This window comes from Phasianus colchicus, chromosome 11 (assembly GCF_987193195.1).
Source record: "Phasianus colchicus chromosome 11, bPhaCol1.hap1.1, whole genome shotgun sequence".
Lineage (NCBI taxonomy): Eukaryota > Metazoa > Chordata > Aves > Galliformes > Phasianidae > Phasianus > Phasianus colchicus.
The window spans coordinates 10536448-10554292 of NC_143446.1; the positions used below are offsets into that span (position 1 = coordinate 10536448).

Below are 17845 nucleotides of genomic sequence, written 5' to 3' on the forward strand. Positions count from 1 at the left end.
GGAGCCCCTGTTCTATATGAGAACTTGTGTTTATTTTAACATGCAAGTAAATTGGGTGAAAAATGGCTCTGTTTTATTTTTTTGTTTGTTTGTTATTGATGTGGGTTCCCAATAGGTGGCATGTAGGGAGGGGAACCTTTTGAAGAAAGCTTGAAAGGAATTTGTGCCTGTCCCCCAAGATATCAGTCAACAGCACAGAGGGAGTTACTGATGCTCCAGCTTTCATCTCTTTTTCTTCTCAATGCCTAATCTAGTGTTAGCAGGGAAGAATTAGGCCTGTCTTCCCTGAGATGAATTGATTTGATTGTTTTCTGAAGCATAAAAATATTCCAGGCACACGCATGGGTGTTCAATGTTGCTGGCAGCTGATGTGCCTGCAGCGCAATGGGCATGAGTGGGGTCATGGGCTCACTGTGCTGTTGGGAGGGCTGTGCAAACTCTCAGGCAGGGCAAATGAAACCATCTTTAAGCAAATAGAAGAGCAAGAAATGAATGGCCTTTTTTAAAAATAAAATTGAACACGCTTTCTAGTTAAACAAGCTGTCATTTAGAGCTTGATAGCATGTGCATGTTGGAAGGCCAACTCGCATGCCAGCAGTGCACTGGAATATGTGGGCAGGAAACTGCAGCATTGTCTCTCATTGAACTTCATTGAAATACCTGACATTTTGAATTGGTGCCCCAAGCTGCTTGAAAGCAGTCAGAGATGGAAACTGGATCAGAAAATCGAGGAAAGTGGACTTTCATCCATCTTTCCACCTGGAACTTAATAAAGTTTGTACCCTTTCTTGGATTTTATGGTGCTAAAGCATCAGAATAAATGAGCACAAAAATAGATGGATGGATAGATAGGGATAGATAGATAGATAAGCTACGAACAGATAGAGAGATAAATATATTTTAAAACTTAATTTAAAATAGCAGGAAGATTTCTCTTGGCTGTACAGCTGGGGAGGTGGTGCCACAGAAGGGGCTGAGGAAGAAAGTGCAGGATGATGGAGCATGAGCTTTGTGGAAAATGAGATGGGCTCAGCATTCCTCTTCCATGGCCCTTCACCCTGCAGCATCGTTTGTGCTTACAGCAGGAGTGACAAAGCCATGCTGGAGCTCCCAACCCGCCGTCCCTCACTGCCTTACACACCACCCAGGCTATGCTTGTGTCTCTAGCCTGGCCACAGCATCTGCTGTTTGTAAGTGCAGCCTGTGAAGAGCTTATTATTTTGCAACATAAACACTCAGATGGCTTTTTTTCAGCATGTTTTCATGAGCAGCATGAAGTTCCAGGAACACTTTTAAGAAAGTGCAATTCAGAGCCAAATTCAGCAACAGCATAGTTGAACAACATAGGCAAGTCTTCTAGAGCCAAGAGAACCACGTCTGTATCCATTAGAGATGAATTGAATCTTAGCATTGGCAGAAACAGTTTGCCTTGTTGGACAGAGTTAATGACTGCTCTGATATGTACCAGGTCATTTTGTTTGTCATCTTTAGAGTACAGAAAAGATTTTAAATGGCTTCACCAAGACGACTGGTTCTCTGCTGCCCAGCAATAAGGCACAAATAATTTTAGTATAGAAAATTGCCTGTTTCTTTTTTTTTTTTTTTTTTCTAACCAAGACAACAAACAATATAACTCTGTGTGTGCACTATTCTAAAAATATCTCAGCTCTGCAAATGTGTCTCTGATGTGGGCGGAGAAGGCTTTCAGTTTGCTGCACTCTTTGTGTGAGACAAGTGCACAAAGACTATCCAGCAAATACTGAAAGAAAAATGATTTTCCTAATCTTGAGAAGGAAAAAGGAAGATTCTGGACTTGTGTATTCAAAGCAAGCCTTTCCTTTAATAAATGGGGGGTGGAATTCTTAGGCAAATGCTTAATGTATAAAACACCGAGGGTGGAGAGATACTGCTGGGTACCATAGCTAATGGCTTTATAACCTGGCTATTGTCATGAGAAACATAGGGTATTCACTGTATCCATAGAGGTGGTAAAAAAGAAGGGATGCTGAGGGCTGCTCAGACAGAGGACAGACAAGATTTTCCAGCAATAAGCATGTTTTGTGATATATTTCAGATCCTCAAAACAGCTAAAGATGGAACGAGTGGTTAGGGTGAGCCTTCTCCTTTAAGTTCCCAGTGCTTCTCAGCTGTCTCTGTCCTGCCCAACTGCATACAAAATGAAGAGTATGGACATACAGAGAGCTGGCACTACTGAGTGCATTAGACTTGGTTTAAAACAAGGGGTAACGGCCTCAAGTTGGGTTGGATATTAGAAAAAATGACTCAGAAAGAGTTACAAGGCACTGGGATGGGCTGCCCAGGGAGTGGTGGAATCACTGTCCCTGGAGGTGTTCAAGAAAGGTATGGATGCAGCACTAAGGAATGTAGTTTAGTGGCCATTGTGGTGATGGTTTGAGAGGTGGACTTGATCTCAGTGGTCTTTCCCAACCTTAATAATTCTATAATTCTTTTGTTGGGAAATGGGAAGAGGCAGTTGGGAAGAAAAAGCAGAACAGGCTTCCTTGCTGTGCTGATGGTGCTCCCAGGACAGGGAAGCTGCTTTGTTGAGCAGGACTCCTTCTGATGGAATCAGAGGTGTTTCCTGTGTATATCTGTCCTCAAGTAGAACATTTGCTTTACATGTTCCTGAGGATAAAGGAACAGTCTGCTGACTTTCCCAGATGTTGACTGTCCTGCTTGAAGTTTACTCCTGTTGCTTTCATTGTTGCAAGCCTGGATGGTGGATTAGATGTACTGCTTGTTAAACGAATAATTAAACACTGGGGGCTCTGAAATCTAATATATTTAATTAATGAGCATTGCTCACTTGATGAAAAAGATGTGTACTTGATTCATTATAAACCAAGTATAGTTTGTTCAAGAGTGAATTGTTCTGACAATTTGAAGTGTTTACTTGTTCATTCTTTCATTAAACCTCAAAAAAAAAAACAAAAAAAAACTAACACCCAAGCAGAAAGTGAAGGCTTTACACATTTGTTATGTACACCCATTATTACTGTCATTTGTGTATCGTATCAACCACATTCTCCATCTATGTGCTTTCTCCCATCTCCTCCTCTGCAAAAATCTGCTGCCTTACATTCTTGGATTGGAGTTTATTCTTATGTTTAGATCTTGCAGTACCTGGGACCAAGGTCTGTAATGATGCCCTACAGTGCTGGGCGCTGTACACGTGGAACAAAATTTGAATAGATGCCATAAATACAAGTATCAGCTGTAATGCCTTGTGACACCACTTAATTAACTGCTACAACATCTTTCAAGACTAAAACAGTCCTGTGAACTCTGTCTGCTTGACTTAGTGCTTTAAAGGTGAGCACTGGCTCATGCTGTATCATTGCTCATCCCATTTCCAGTTTGGTGCAGAAACCTAAGGCCCTGAGGAACAAAGCAAAAGCAAATGCATAATCTTCCTGCAAATAACTCCTCCAAAAGGCATAAAGGCATTTGTTTCAAATGGATTTGTCAGACTTCAGCTGTAGGTCCCTCCAGTAAGCTTATTAATCAGAGGTAGAGAAAGAAGAGGGTCCTTCAGCCTGAGCTTAGCTCAGGATCTTGCAAAAACCCTCCCTTTGCTGCTGCCTGTTGTGCTGCAGTGTGCTGGAGCAGTAAGACCACCTCTCTGACCTCCCACAGCCTCTTTGGGAGTGGAATCACATCCATGCTCTGGCTTATTAAACCAGAGGCTGCTGCAGCAAGCTTTGCAAATGGCCCCTTCTGACATCATTAAGAAGTGTCCCTTTGGTGTGGGATTCTGCTCTGCAGGAGCAGCTCTCAGCTGGAGGTTATTAACATGACAGGTCTCACATTTAGCTGCTCCTGCATCCGCACTCCACTGTTACTGCAACTCCAAATGTGTTTATGCCCCAGGAGCAGTAAACCTGGAGAGCCTGAACTTCCAGCTCTCTCTCTCAGTCGTTCTCCCACTTTCAGTTCTTGGAGTTGGGACTGGGAAATTGTTTGACTTGAAAGGGTCTCTTAAAGGTCATGTGATCCAACCCACCTGCAATGAACAGGGACACCCACAGCTCCATCAGGTGCTCAGAGCCCATCCAGCCTGACCTCAGCTCTCTGCAGGGACAGGGCACCACCACCTCTCTGCAGCCTGTGCCAGTGCCTCACTGCCCTTATTGCAAAAATCTTCCTTATATCCAGTCTAAATCTAAATCTCCTCTCTTTTAGTTTGAAGCCAATTCCTTTTGTCCCATCACAACAGTTAGGTATCCAGACAGAAAAAAAACAAGCACATGGTGCGATGGATCCTAAGCCAGGAATCAAGCCCTGTGCTTCTGATGATTATTTCTACCATCAATTGGCTGGAGACAGCATTTCATATCACCAGTGCCTGTGGTGGTATCCTTACTGCAACAAAAATGGAACCAAACCATCTCCGCTATCCCAAAGCAGGAAGCCTCCAAATATATGAATAGTCAAGATCCAGACTCTGCTTGGAGAGTTACTGCTCCCCAGGCAGCTTTCTCATGTCCTCTCTCTACGTTTTATGGCTTTCTCACGATAAATAGTGAGCAAGGGCTGAAAAAACAACAGACCATAATTTCTGTTCTCCCACAACTATGAGCTTTAAGGAACACCACTGACATCAGAAAATATACAGCAGCATAGCTGAAGTCAGCATTTTACCCTGCAGTTTCCATGTCACCTCATCTTCAGTGGCAAAATGTCCCAGCTGGAGCTTTGAGGGATGGCTCACAGCACACCTGAGCACACAGGGTCGGGCAGTGCCTTTGCTGGGAGGGTCTGGTGATAGAAGGAAAAAGAAACACGTATGGCCTGAGGCTTGTATAACAGCCAGAGAACAAGATTCTGCTCAGGTGTGATGGAGTGGGGAGCCTGGAGGGATTTTCTCACCATGGCTCAGCATGATTTGTTGAGGATTTGAAGCTCCTTCCTTCTCCAGAGGGAATGCAGTGTGATGCTAAGACAAAAGTTGTCAAAGCTCCTTCTCGTTTGTTCTTCCCCCTTTTTCTCAGCAGAAGAGCTGTTCAGCAGCTTCCCCCTTGTTTTCAACCCAGATGAGGATACAGCTCTCTAAGGTGAGCAGTGCTGCTGAGCTTATCCAGACTGATAAAGGTTCCTTTATGCAGGCGATCCTTTATGCGATACCTTTGCAGTGATAATTCAATCCCCAGAGCCCTCACACCATTAAGAATTCCATCGCTGAACCCTCAGCTTTGTCTTCCTGCTCAGGCAGTCAGCATTCTTCCACCCAGAGAGGTGTGTAACATTGGAGGATCTATAGCCATAGGAGGAATCATGCTCAGAGGTCATGCTTTCAGATAGGGTTGACTGATCACAAGTCACTGTTCATGCCCCTACAGTGTTAGAGCTGCAATCTGAATAAACTCATGCATAAAATAGTTTGTGCATATTGGGCCAGATCTCTGCAGCCTTTATTCAGGCTTTGTTTCAGCAATGTCTCTTATTTAGCAGCGATGCATTCACTTGCAAATGGAGGCTCAGGCATTTTAATCCTAGATGGCAATTGGAAAAAAAAAAAAAAAGTTGTACATTCTCTTTTTAAAGGCTTGCATCTAGTAAAGAATGCTCACATCTTAGTACCTAGAACCTGAAATAGTTGATAACTAAGCCACTGCATGCATATGAAACGCACAAGATGGTGGTGAAGCCAGATAGCTGTGAGAGCTACTAACAGCTAATGAAAGATGTGCATGGGTAATCTCAGCTCTTTATAGATGTGCATGTCAAGAAGCTTCATGGCAAAGGCATTGTCTTGTTGAAACCAGTGGCCCCAAGAGGAGAGATGCCGTGGGAACTCGTGGCTGCTGTCTCACATGGGTTTGGGCAGCCCTGGTTGCTTCCTGTGCCCAGGCCAGTCCTCTCCTCTTGCACCAAGTATCCTCCCACAGGTGCTGTGGGATTGCTACATCAGTTCTTTCCAAGCAAAACTCAAAGCAGATAGCTTCACATCAAGAACGAATGATCTTTCACTCTTAATAGCTCCAGAGGCAAAAGATGAGAGAAAAACAGGTCAATACCCATGACTTCGTTGATGTTCGGTTGTGCACATGGCTTTCATTTAACAGAAGAGATCTTAACTCCTTTCCCTGAAGCCTTCTCAGCTGGGAGATTCAAACTTTCAATAAATTTATTCTCTGGTGGAAGGAGTTTGGTTTCCTGGAAGGAAGTCTGCCATCTGGCAGTACTGGAGCAAAGTACTGGGGCAAAGATTTGCATGATCTTCTTATACCACACATGCAAACAAACTACTCCCCAAGCACTGCTGTGCCATGAGAGAGGGACAGTAGTTTAGTAGCTAAAAGCACAGATTCATTAAGTGATCAATAAAATTACCACAGACCTGGAGAAATCCAGTGGTGTGCTGCTGCACAGGCATTTCTTGGCTTCCTGAGCCAAGAAATACATAGATACCTCTCTGTTAGGGGCAGTATCGTTGTTTTGTAGTAGGACGAACATCCCGGGAGGCCTTCCAGACCTGCCTCTCTCTACCCAAAAATAGGGCAAAGCCTCACAGCCCCCAGACAGACTCACAGCCCATATACAGACCTGGGTCACGGGGATATTGCTATTTCTGCTTGCTCAGCTGTCTTGCACAGACTGCACGGAAAGAGATACAAGAAGCAAGTGCACCAGAGAAAAAAGAAGTGGAAGTGCAGAGCTCTGCTAAGAGAACAGGTTCCTCTCTCTCTCTCTGGACTGCTCAACTCCTATCAGCCTGTTAAATCTGCAGTTCAAATATTGAGCAGAAGACACATCTGAGCTCCATAGAGCGAGATGACTGAAAGTACACAGATGTTGAGAAAAAGGTAAATAAATCCACTAGCCCCACACATGGCTTCACTTCTGTAGACCATTTCAGTTCTTATTTTAATTGGCTCCTTGATTTGTTTCTGATCACTGATCCATGGGGGATGCTTACAGTGTCGTATTTTGGCAGAAACTGCAGTGTGTGCATAGAAAGAAGCACCAACAATATATTATTTGTGATTGACCAGGATGACATCTCTGAGTTGGTCAGGCAGACGTCATGGCTGATTGCCATACTCACTGCCTTGAGACCCACGGATACCACTCGGAAACAAGGAAATAAGAAAATCTGGAGTTCAGGCTTTCTTAGATGCTGGGCTTTGACAAGCCATTGCCCTTCATGCCTTTGAATCTCTCCCTGCAGTCTGGTCCCACCAGAGGAGCCCCAGGGAGGCTCACAGGAGGAGATGCTGTTTGGCACTCCCTGCACACCATCAACATGGAAGTGGTTTGCATAGGATTTCCCCCTTTACAGTTTTCCTTAGCAATGTGCATGGAATAGAAACAGAGAACTGCTTTTAAGGAAGAATTCTATTCCTGATAGTCTATCTGTCTAATGTTCGGTGCAGTACACATGCAAAGTGCTTCCCCAAAGTGGATTCCGTGATTCTATAAGGGGTGTGGTTTAATGGGGAAACACTGGTGGTAGGAGGACAGTTGGACTAGACAATCTTGGAGGTCTTTTCCAATCTTGGTGATTCTGTGACTAATTTCAAGCCTTTGTGAGTTCAGAACTGCCTGGAATTGTGCTCGTGGATCTGCTGAGTCCACCTCTGCCAGGGATACCACTGTTTCCATGGCAACTCTTCATCTCCCATTTTTGTCACTCCTTTCCCTTTGATTAGATGAGATAATTCCCAGATACAGAACTAGCTAGCAGCACCCAGGTGCAGCACAGTTTGCATGAGCACTCATTTAGAAGGAGCATGCCACCTGATGTATCCCCACTACAGGCTGCTGCCTCCCCTTGGAGGCCTTGGCCTCTGCTGAATGCCCCTCAGAACGGGAAGGCTTCCAGCTCACCTCCTGCTCCAAAGCAGCACTGAGGACTCTGCAAAGCTCATGCACACCCACGCACTGGAACAGTCTATATCCAAGGTCTGTTAAGTTTATAGTGACTGTACCCAGTGTTCAGAGGTTTTTTTCCATTTCTTGGCAATGCTCACGCAGTAGTTTTTGCTCTACGGTGATTGGCTGATGTTGTCAGGGAGCTCTGGGTCCATGTGCTCCAACCTCAGGGAGGCCCAGATTTGGGTGTCCAGGTCCACATCGAGGCATCCTTTGAAGATTTCCAAGGAGGATGCTCCACAACCTCTAAAAGACTGGGAGGAGGACAGTAACAGCTCAGTAGGCACGTTTCGATAAAGCTTTTCTTGACTGCAACCACTTCAGATCACTTAGATGCATGTTTTCCTTTTCTCCTACAGTTGGCCATGGGCAGAGCGAGGGGGATCGGATGGTTGTCTCAGATTTCCACATCTTCATCAGGGACAGCTTGCAGCACATTGATCTCATGAAAAAGGATCATCCAGGGCTGCCCATCCTCATCCTGGGGCACTCCATGGTAAGCATCATCCCCTCCCCTCCTTGCAGGGCACAATCAATTTGTCAGCATGCTTTACTGCACAAGATCTGCCTCCAGTAATAGCTAGCCCTTAACTTCTCTAGCTGGATCATGGCCCTATTTAGTGCCCATTTGCAACAGTGGATCTGTCTTTTAGTAGGACGGTTCAATCACACTGAGAACTCAATAAATCCTACCACCCCTCTGCAGCATCAGGCTTCTCCTTTCATTTTACCCAGTAACCAGGAGAGTAAGCCCTTCAGAGCTTTGTGAGCAGCTAGGGGATGAAGCAGGAAAGCACTGCATAGCCTCATTCTGTTAAACAACCTTACAGGGAAGCGTACCAAGGATTAAGGCCGCCAAAACAAAGGCAATGATTTGGTGAACAGATCTGAAGTCTGGTTCTGACAGCACGGGCCAAATCCCTTTATTCAAGCGAGCATATTCCCATTGATGTCATTGATCTTCTCCCCCTGCCTTCCCGGAGGAGAGAAAAATGAATAAGTGCTTGGGGATTCAGCCCATGCTCAGATAAACGATTGTTCTTGCATAAGAACGCATGGCATGCTCTGAAGTGCTCGCCGCGCTCCAAAGCCGCTGTAACAAGGAGCTAATTTCCCAGCCAGGTCTTTCAGATGCTTCTCACTGCTGCTCCATTTAACGAGCCCTTGCTTCTCTGGCAGAGTGGAAGGTCACCAAAGATTTCCCTTGGCAACTAATCCTCTGCAAACTTCCCCCAGCAAGCCAGCCAAATGCCTGCATCCCCCAGCCCTCCTTCTGTCTTCAGGCTGAGCCAGGTCACATTTGGCTCAAAGCGATGCGTAGGGTGCATGGAGTCAGGATGGGCTGGTGGGGTTGGTGATGTGGACAAGAAGAGTATTTAACTCCCAGTAATGAGTGAGGATTTCTGCACACTGGGTAGTTCGGCAGAAATTGTTTGCTTTTTTTTTTTTTTGAACTAAACCCTTCCAGTAACAGGATTACTATGTAAGTGAGAGGTTGTGATCTGCATTAAGCTGTGTTATTTTGCATTGCAGGGGGGAGCCATCTCCATTCTGACAGCCAGCGAGAGACCCAGTGACTTTTCAGGCATGCTGCTAATCTCTCCTCTGGTGGTTGCTAGCCCAGAAGTTGCCACCCCCATCAAGGTAAGAGCCAACCCCCAGTGCACCCAGTCATCTCCTCCACTGAACAAAACCTTTGGAGTTGAGATTCCCAGCCTCCTCCCGTTAGGACAAGGGAAAATGGTTACAAACTAAAAGTGGGGGGGGATTTAGACTGGATATGGGGTAGACTTTTTTTTTCCTTTACAGTAAGGCACTGGCACAGGCTGCACAGAGAGGTGGTGGGTGCCCCATCTCTGGAGACAGCCGAGGTCAGGCTGGAGGCGCTCTGAGCATCTGATGGAGCTGTGGGTGTCCCTGTTCATTGAAGGGGGGTTGGACTGATGGCCTTTAAGGGGCCTTTCCAACTCAAATGAAGTTATGAGAACATCAAACCCTCTTAGATAGCACCTGAATGTCAATCAGTACACTGCTTTGGAGCGCTTCTCTCACAGCTGCACCCACTATTTGGAGGGGAAGCAAATCCTGAACTCATCCAGAAAAGCTTATTTAAAGGGAAGGCAGAGTGCAATGCACTACAGGAGGTGGCAGCAGGCTGTGCCGTCATCACACACCCCGCAGCAACCCACACAGCACCGGCCTTCCCCTTCCTCTCGGTTTTCTCCCTGACTCATACAAAGTCTGGTACAGTTCAGCACAGGCTGCTGGCGATGTCAGGCTGGGGTTATTTTTGACATTTGGGGGATGATCGATTTCTAAACAAAACTAGAGCTCTTGAGTCCCAGGAATCCATGAGCCTGAATGGCTTCCAGCTAGAGCATCAACAGCAGCATTTTGGCTTGGTACCACTGCTGGTCCTTGTGCAGCATCTCCTTCTGTTAGCATTTAGGCTTCACCTCCTCGAGTCCACATCTCCTATCCTGGGTTATTTCTGACCCCAGTTTGCACTGCCTGCTCTGCCCTTCCCCAGGGAGGCAGCCAACCCTCAGCTGCCCCCTCCTTTCTGGATGCTTAAAAGAATAAACAACTCTAAAAAGAAACTGTAAGCAAAGGGAAGGACCAGCTAAGGCAGCAGTAATGAGAGAACAACTCATTCCCACAGACCTCATCCCTTTAACCTTTCTCCTTAGACTCTTCCTAGGGCCAGCTTCTCATTTTAATCTACTTCTGAACTATTTCTCCTCTTTTTTTTCTCCTGAGAAAAAGGAAACATTTTGCCTCAGCTTTCAGCATAATCCTGTCACACCTTTTGCTGTACGTAACCCACCAACTGACCCCACAAAAGAAGAATACAAGCCCCAACAAGGGTGGCTTTTAATCATCTCGCTTTTCCATAGAAGGAAATGTGTTGAGACCTCCAGCCTTAAAATGCCAAACCCTGCTGAGAGCTGCACCACCTGGATGCCAGTCAGTGTTTTCCTCATGAGCGACTCCCCACAGGTGGAAAATACAGCTCTAAGAAGAAGAAAAGCCTTCTATTCAGTTTGCTAGATGCTAAATCCTTTCTGAAATAGGGTCTATCCAGCTCTATGGAAACTAGTATTATTGCAGTTCGGTTTCTTGCAGGTCAGTAGCAGATAGTGGTTAAATTTCAGTTCAGGAAATCCTAATCTCTAACTGAAGCATTGCAAAGTTGTTTATGGGGTCACATTCTTAGGGAGCATCTCAAGCACATAACAGTTCACAGCACATTCCCTTCTCCCTCAGATCTATTGCCGCTTCTCAAAACTGGTAAAAATGCAATTATTTCTGAAATATTTCTGCTCTGTCAAATGTATTCAAAGTCATTCCTGGAGTTGGAAAGATATTTGCAAGAGGAAGGAGTGAAAGCAAGCAGAATATTCCTGCAAAAGCTGCCACTTCCCAAGAAGTTGAGCTGGAAACACTTGTGTGCTTTTCCCTTCTCAGAGCCAAAGGACCCAGCATTGGTGCCAGTGCCTCTGAGGCACAAAGGCTTTGGTTTTCCCCTGGAACCGGTGCGACTTCCAGGCCATGAGCCATTTCCCAAGGTCCACTGCATTCAGCCCATTGCTGGGGCAGTTTCCTGCTGAGCAACAATTTACCTCGGCTACACAAGTGAGAGCTCAAAGCAGTGACACAATTCATCCAGTGCCCTGTGACGCCTGGTAGAAACACCTACCTACTTGTTTCAAACCCAGTGAGGAGAGCAGGATCCTGCTGCTCTCTCTGGACCAAACTTGGCTCTGAGCCTTCTGAATTTCAAAGGATGCAAAGGGACAGAAATCACATGTGCTGACAAAGAGCAGCATGAGAATAAGAAAGTGTGTCCCGCTGAATTTCTGCTGCTGAATGCTGTGAAATAGAGCGGGCTGCACAATCTCATAGGAAATAATAATCCCTACCCCCAGCATATGCCTTACAGAATCAGTACACAAGAATGGCTCTTCGCTTTGAGTTTTCCATTTGGCTCTTTCTGAGGTATGAAAACAGCATACCTGGCATATCCTTGATCATATACCATCTCATTTTCCTGATATCCCATCTCCCTGGCATCCCTGTACCCATTGCTCTCAGCCTGATACCAGTAGCTTATCAGTTTTTCTTCCAGAGATTTTTCTGCTCAGCAAAACAAGCCTGGCTAGCATATGCAGCTCACACATCACCTGTTTGACAATCCAGCTCACTTGTTGGTGAACTGAACTAGAAAGCATTCACTCAAGCAGTTGGTCAAGAAGAGATCTTGAAAGAGGAGTAACCACATAGAGGTGTGTGGGGAGAGAGATTATTTTGTTCAGAAGAAACGTGTCTACACCACAAAGCATCCATGCAGTTAAACCAATGCAAAACCTGTGAAGTCAGCTTTGAGTTGCACTTCCAGTCAAGAGGCAATGTTTAGCACTCTATTTCAATCTTATCCCAAGATGATTCTGACAGATGTGAGATCTGAACAGCGTTAGAATTTCACACACCTGCACTGAGCAGCTCAAATAACTGATGCTCCTAAAGCATCATCCTCAGCCTAGCCAATATTCCCAGCATTGCACTCTTGGTCATTTGGGAGCAGTTATCTCAAGAACCAACAGTTGCCACTTTGAACCAACAGGGACAAAAGCCTTCATATATCAAACACAGCCAGCCCTTCAATAGTATGGCTTTTAATTAAAGTCCAGCATGTCACAGGTTGCATCACATTGCTCATAATCATTTAAGGCTCAGGGGAACCTTTTGTCTCTTTGATTATAAAAACTTGAGTTTTCCACTGGATGTGACCTTGATTCAAAGGACAAGAGATAACAGCCTTAAGTTGTGCCAGGGGAGGTTCAGGTTGGATGTTAGGAACAGTTTCTTCTTAGAGCAGTGATGCACTGGCACTGCTGCCCAGGGAGTGCTGGAGTCACCGTGCCTGGAAGTGTTTGAGAACTGTGGAGATGTGGCACTGAGGGATGTGGTTATGGGCACGGTGGGGATGGGTTGACAGTTGGACTTGGTGATCTTAGAGATCTTTTCCAACCTTAATGATGCTACGAATCCAAATATGGACCGTGTACCACCTGCAGATCTGAAGACCCTCCAGAAGTCAGAGTCCTTTCCCAATGAGACTTTTATACTAAAAGGTTCTGCCTGTGCATAAATAAGAGTTCCTGTGCACACAGGAAATACATATACATGGGCATATCTGACATGCTATCTACAGAGCCCAGGGTTTCCCTTACACAGCTGAACATCAGAAGCAACCGCACTGACACCACTCACCTGGGCTGGAAGTGCTTGGGACCAGATCCAGCTGTATTTCTATAGCAGTTTGGCAAAACTCCAGATACGTGCAGAAGCTCCAGGAATTTTCCAAAGCACGTCACAGAGGTCATCTGTAGGCTGTGGAGATAAGCACGTATCATTAGAACACATACATGGTCACACTGAATCTGACAAGTGTGCAGCTCATCACCACCAAACATATTACTTCCGTAATGTAAGAGTACATCAATTTACTGTACCCTAAAGCTGAACTTAAAAGTAAGGAAAGCCCTCCCCTCTATTTTCTGTGCTCTAGGCCTAGTTATCTATGGCCTTAATAACAACACCTGGATTTTGTGACTGATATTTTAAGCAGATCTTGAGAGAGCATCAGCTAACCCCTCATGCCAAGGTTTTCCTCTTCACTTAGCGATCATTAGGCACAGAACTCACCCTAACACTTAAAGTCAGCCTCCAATTTTAGGGCAGCCTAATTGCCTAAGGTTGATACAGTAACGTTCAGAGGCAGAAACATCCAAACCACTATTCAGATCTCAGACAGGTCCTGAGGTTGTTTTTCTTAGCCTCCATAGACTGCAAAGAAAGCCTGCAATAATTGCATTTCCAAATTAAATACCTTAGCTAAGGATCCGCAGTTACTTTATGTATATCTGGGACACTGTAAGTGGCTTAGAGAAGCAAAACGCTGCAGCACTGTCAGCACAAAGTCCTTGCTAGAATTCATTCAGATGAATTCCTCAAATCATCACATCGCATTAACACAAGAGAAACCCTCATTCTTGCTCATTGTACTTGCACCTGTGCGGATATATTTTTAATGGGTCAGCTCCAGACAGCTCAGCAGAGGTTACTTTTATTCGCACAGTGCCATTTTAACACGGTTTAGAGGGCATGGTGGGGATGAATTGATGGTTGGACTTAATGATCTTAACAGCCTTCTCCAGCCTTAATGATTCTAAGGAACAATGACATCTGTGAAAGAACAGGCAGCAGCAGATATAGATACTCCAAACCCAAGAAAAATAGAGGTCACAACTCAATAATAAAGAAACCACTTACCCCTTTCCAAGGATCAGGGCACACTATCAGGGAGATGACCCCCAAGTAAAGGTGTTTCCCTTGTGGCTGCCAGCCTTTAAGTGAGGTGAGGAAGCAGTGTACCCAGAATCCACCCCTTCCAATCACACAGATCAATTGCTTCCACCTGTGCTCCCAGGGCTGGCCACACTCCTTCACCAGGTGCTCAATCACTGGTTCAGGCCCTGACCTAACAGTTCCCAGAAACCTGTTATAGTCAAAGCCAGCCCAAAGCACAGGTGCTCAGATCTGCTATGAGTCTTTACTGCTTGTCACGTTGGATGACTTTGACTGCAACCTTGTGTTATTCCTCTAATACCATAATTACTCTGCCATGTATCATCTGCGATCCGAAATGTCAGAGTGCTTCAGTAGTGATTAAATCTGAGCAGAAACAGGGAACATAGGTGACAGCTCACCAGCAGGTATTGGCTGAGGGCACAGAGGGGCTGTAACATAGAGCAACATACACTAATGGCACAGTTTCTGACTCAAGTGGTGATCACTTAATTAAAGACACATTCCAAAGATCAGAGCAGAAGCGTGGTACCAACGTACTTGTAGTGGTATTCAGATGAAAGATGCTACCCTTTCATCTGCCAGCAGTTTCAGGCCTGGGCTGCTGAATGCTTTTGTGTTTCCTTCCCAGGAGACAAGTGAGCAATAGATTCCTCAGCCAACGCATGCACATTTTGTTGGTGTTTATTTGCAGGTTCCCCTGAGGATCTGCTTATCAGAAAGAGTGCAGCCTAGGAAACTCCTGTAAATGGCATTGAGTGCACACCACAGCCTGAAATCAGAGCTGGGGCAGCAGGACAGGGCAGTGAGAGAAAAAAAAAAAAAAGAAACAGAAAAAAATAGCTCCATGGGGAATGAAAACAGCTTTTTCTTATCAAGGTGCCTCACTGATGCCTCTTTGAGAGTGAGAAAAACGGAAGGGGTGATGAAGCTGCAGTGTGGTGGACTGAGAGCTGACACATGTCAGACCTGCACACCCACCCAATCCCAGGAGCAGTTTAAACACTCACTTCAAGAGAAATGTTTTAAATATAGGACAGATCTCTCTCCTGTGTCAGCTGACATTCCTCAACTGTTTAACTTCAGTGCTGATTCCCACCAGCTTAGGATTAGGTCCTCTATATCTCTCTTGCCCTGACCAGCTCCTTAACTACTTGCTTTCCTCTCCCACAGGTTTTTGCAGCAAAAGTACTCAACCTTGTGCTTCCAAACTTGTCGCTGGGATCAATAGATCCAAATGCAATTTCCCGGAACAAGAAGGAGGTGAGAACCTTAATGCCACTTAAAGTTACTGCATGGTCAGTATCCTTTTGCAGTCCTTTCTTTTTTGTTAAAAATAATTTAAAAAAAAAAAAAAAGAAAGAAAGAAAGGCATTTTTCTAAATCACTAGGGCTAGATCCATGCCCTTTTGCACAGAGCAGAATATGTGGCTCACCATGGGAAAGCAGCCCCCAGTCCCTGCATACCTCCTGCACCCATGACTGCTCTGGGTGTCCCTTCTGCACCACCACCTCTTTTCACAACCAGCTCACGCAGGTTGCAAACATTACTGAAGGCTGCATTTCCAAACCTGCTCTTTGCCGTGCAAAACTCCAGTGCCAGAGGTTGGTATCCCTGCTTACACACCAGGATGGCATTGTGCTGAATGCATTCAGACAGATGAAAAAAGCACGCCTGCCCCTAAGACCTTGCTACAAGGTCTCCTGGATTGCACTCTGGCTCTGTCACAGCCTTTCTGAACAAATCATGTATTCTTTCTGTGCCTGGGAATAATACTGAAGTGAGCTCCAATTGAAGCAGCCATTGTAACGACCTAATTCCAGCTCCACTGCCAATGTGAATGGAGTGGTTCCAGGATCAACTTCTCTCAGTGTCACCATAGCTCAAGACTCTTCTCCCATTCATACCCCCTCCTAGCAATAACCATTGCAGCCCATTCATGCCACCATTGGCACAGCCATGTGTCCTTGCAACTGCTGCCACAATACATGACAATTCTCTTTCCTTTTTCTTTTGGTGTGGAGGGAGGAGAGCAAGCAGGGAGGCTCGGTCTACAGGTGAGTGAAGTTGCTTGGTCCAGAGAGGGGATGACCCAGAACTTGGTGTATTTCAGAAAGTTTAAATGGAAAACAAAGCACCCAAGAATGTCACAAAAGCAGGAGAGCTCACTGTCATAGCAAATTGTTCATTGACAAATGCTATCGCTTCTCCTGCTGTTCATGCAGTTCTAGAATTGAAGCTGAAAGGATCAGGAGCAAAGACGATGTCAGCTGATACAATGCACATTCCTCCCTTTGACTCACCCATTAGGAAACTGCAAAGAAAAGCAGTCTTATGGAATAGAATCACAGAATCATGAAGGTTGGAAAAGTCCTCTGTGACCATCTAGTCCAACTATCACCACTATTGCCCTCCAACCACATCCCTCAGTGCCACATCTACATGGTTCTGGTCTCCAGGCTCCACCACTCTCTGGGCAGCCTGTGCCAGCGCATTACCAACTTTTTGGAGAATATATTCTTCCTAATACTCAACCTGAATATTTCCTGGCACAACTTGAGGCTGTACCCTCTTGTCCTAATGAAGAGCCACCGGGTTTCCATGGTTCTGGCCCAGGAATTCAAAGGAGTTCCCATCCTGGAGCAGTGAGCGTGGCTGGAACATGTGGCTCTCTGCCTGGCTCAAAGTCATTACGTGGCACTGTGTGTCACAGCTGCTCTTTAAGGAAGGCAATTTTAAGCACACCTGCTTCCAACAGCTGGATTTTCTGCTGGAAATTGCTGCACTACAGAGCATGACAAGAGAAAAGTGCTGATGGGAGACAACCCGGTCATAACACATGTAGAAAAGTATCAGTGAACTTCCTTAATTTACCACACAATATTGTCCAAATATTTTCTTATTCCATGGGAACAATTTGTAACAAATGCTATCCTGTGTTTTTTCTCCCACCCAAATATTTGCCGCTGCTCCCACTGCTGTGTGATGCTCCAAGTCTCAGGATCTTCCTGTGTGTGTTGTTTTTCCTCTGCCCTTTCCCTTTCCGTGCAGGAAACACAACACATGAGAACAGGTCTGCTTTGGCAGCACATGCTCACAGTGGAGTGGTCCTCAGAAGAAGACTGCCACTCCTCCCTGCTCTGCTGCATGCCCACCTGCACACAAACTTGCCTCTGGCATAGCAGCAGTGGGCTGCAGTGCACTCACCAAAGGCATCACAGCATCTCGTCTTCTGGCTGCCGCTGGCACACACTCCACCCTCCCTTTGGACTCGGGTTGCACGGCCTCAAAGCACACAATGTGCTGGAAACATCCATTATTTATATGTTAAACATATTCTTCTGCCCGGCCAACTTTTCGTTCTCTGGAAATGTTTTTGGGATGTCATCCAAGAATTTCCTGATGAGGCTGCGTTCCCAGCAGGCCGTCCTCAGGGTGTAGGCACTGTGATGCAGGATGGCATGGAGATGTTCTTTGATCTGTGTGCAATATCAAATGCAGGAGACACAAAAGATAGCAAGGTGCAACCTCAAAACCTCACTTCTGCTTCCAAGCTGCATAACCCATAAAAGTCTC

At 45.6% G+C, this 17845-nt stretch overlaps 1 protein-coding gene and 1 long non-coding RNA gene across 5 annotated transcripts in view; one reads left to right on the forward strand and one right to left on the reverse strand.

Annotated features, from left to right (window-relative positions):
• Positions 1 to 17845, forward strand: part of MGLL (monoglyceride lipase) — a 91008-nt gene that overhangs the window by 68253 nt on the left and 4910 nt on the right. For all 4 annotated transcript variants that reach the window (XM_090148222.1, XM_031607686.2, XM_031607711.2 and 1 more), the window contains 3 exons: positions 8256 to 8392; positions 9430 to 9540; positions 15442 to 15531. In XM_090148222.1, the coding sequence (XP_090004348.1) occupies positions 8256 to 8392; positions 9430 to 9540; positions 15442 to 15531 (338 nt within the window). The remainder of the gene's footprint in view (positions 1 to 8255; positions 8393 to 9429; positions 9541 to 15441; positions 15532 to 17845) is intronic.
• Positions 7813 to 14292, reverse strand: LOC149916434 (uncharacterized). The gene is made up of 3 exons (XR_016470117.1): positions 14233 to 14292; positions 13171 to 13290; positions 7813 to 8150 (listed from the first exon to the last, which is right to left on the reverse strand). It is a non-coding gene; the product is annotated as an uncharacterized LOC149916434 (long non-coding RNA).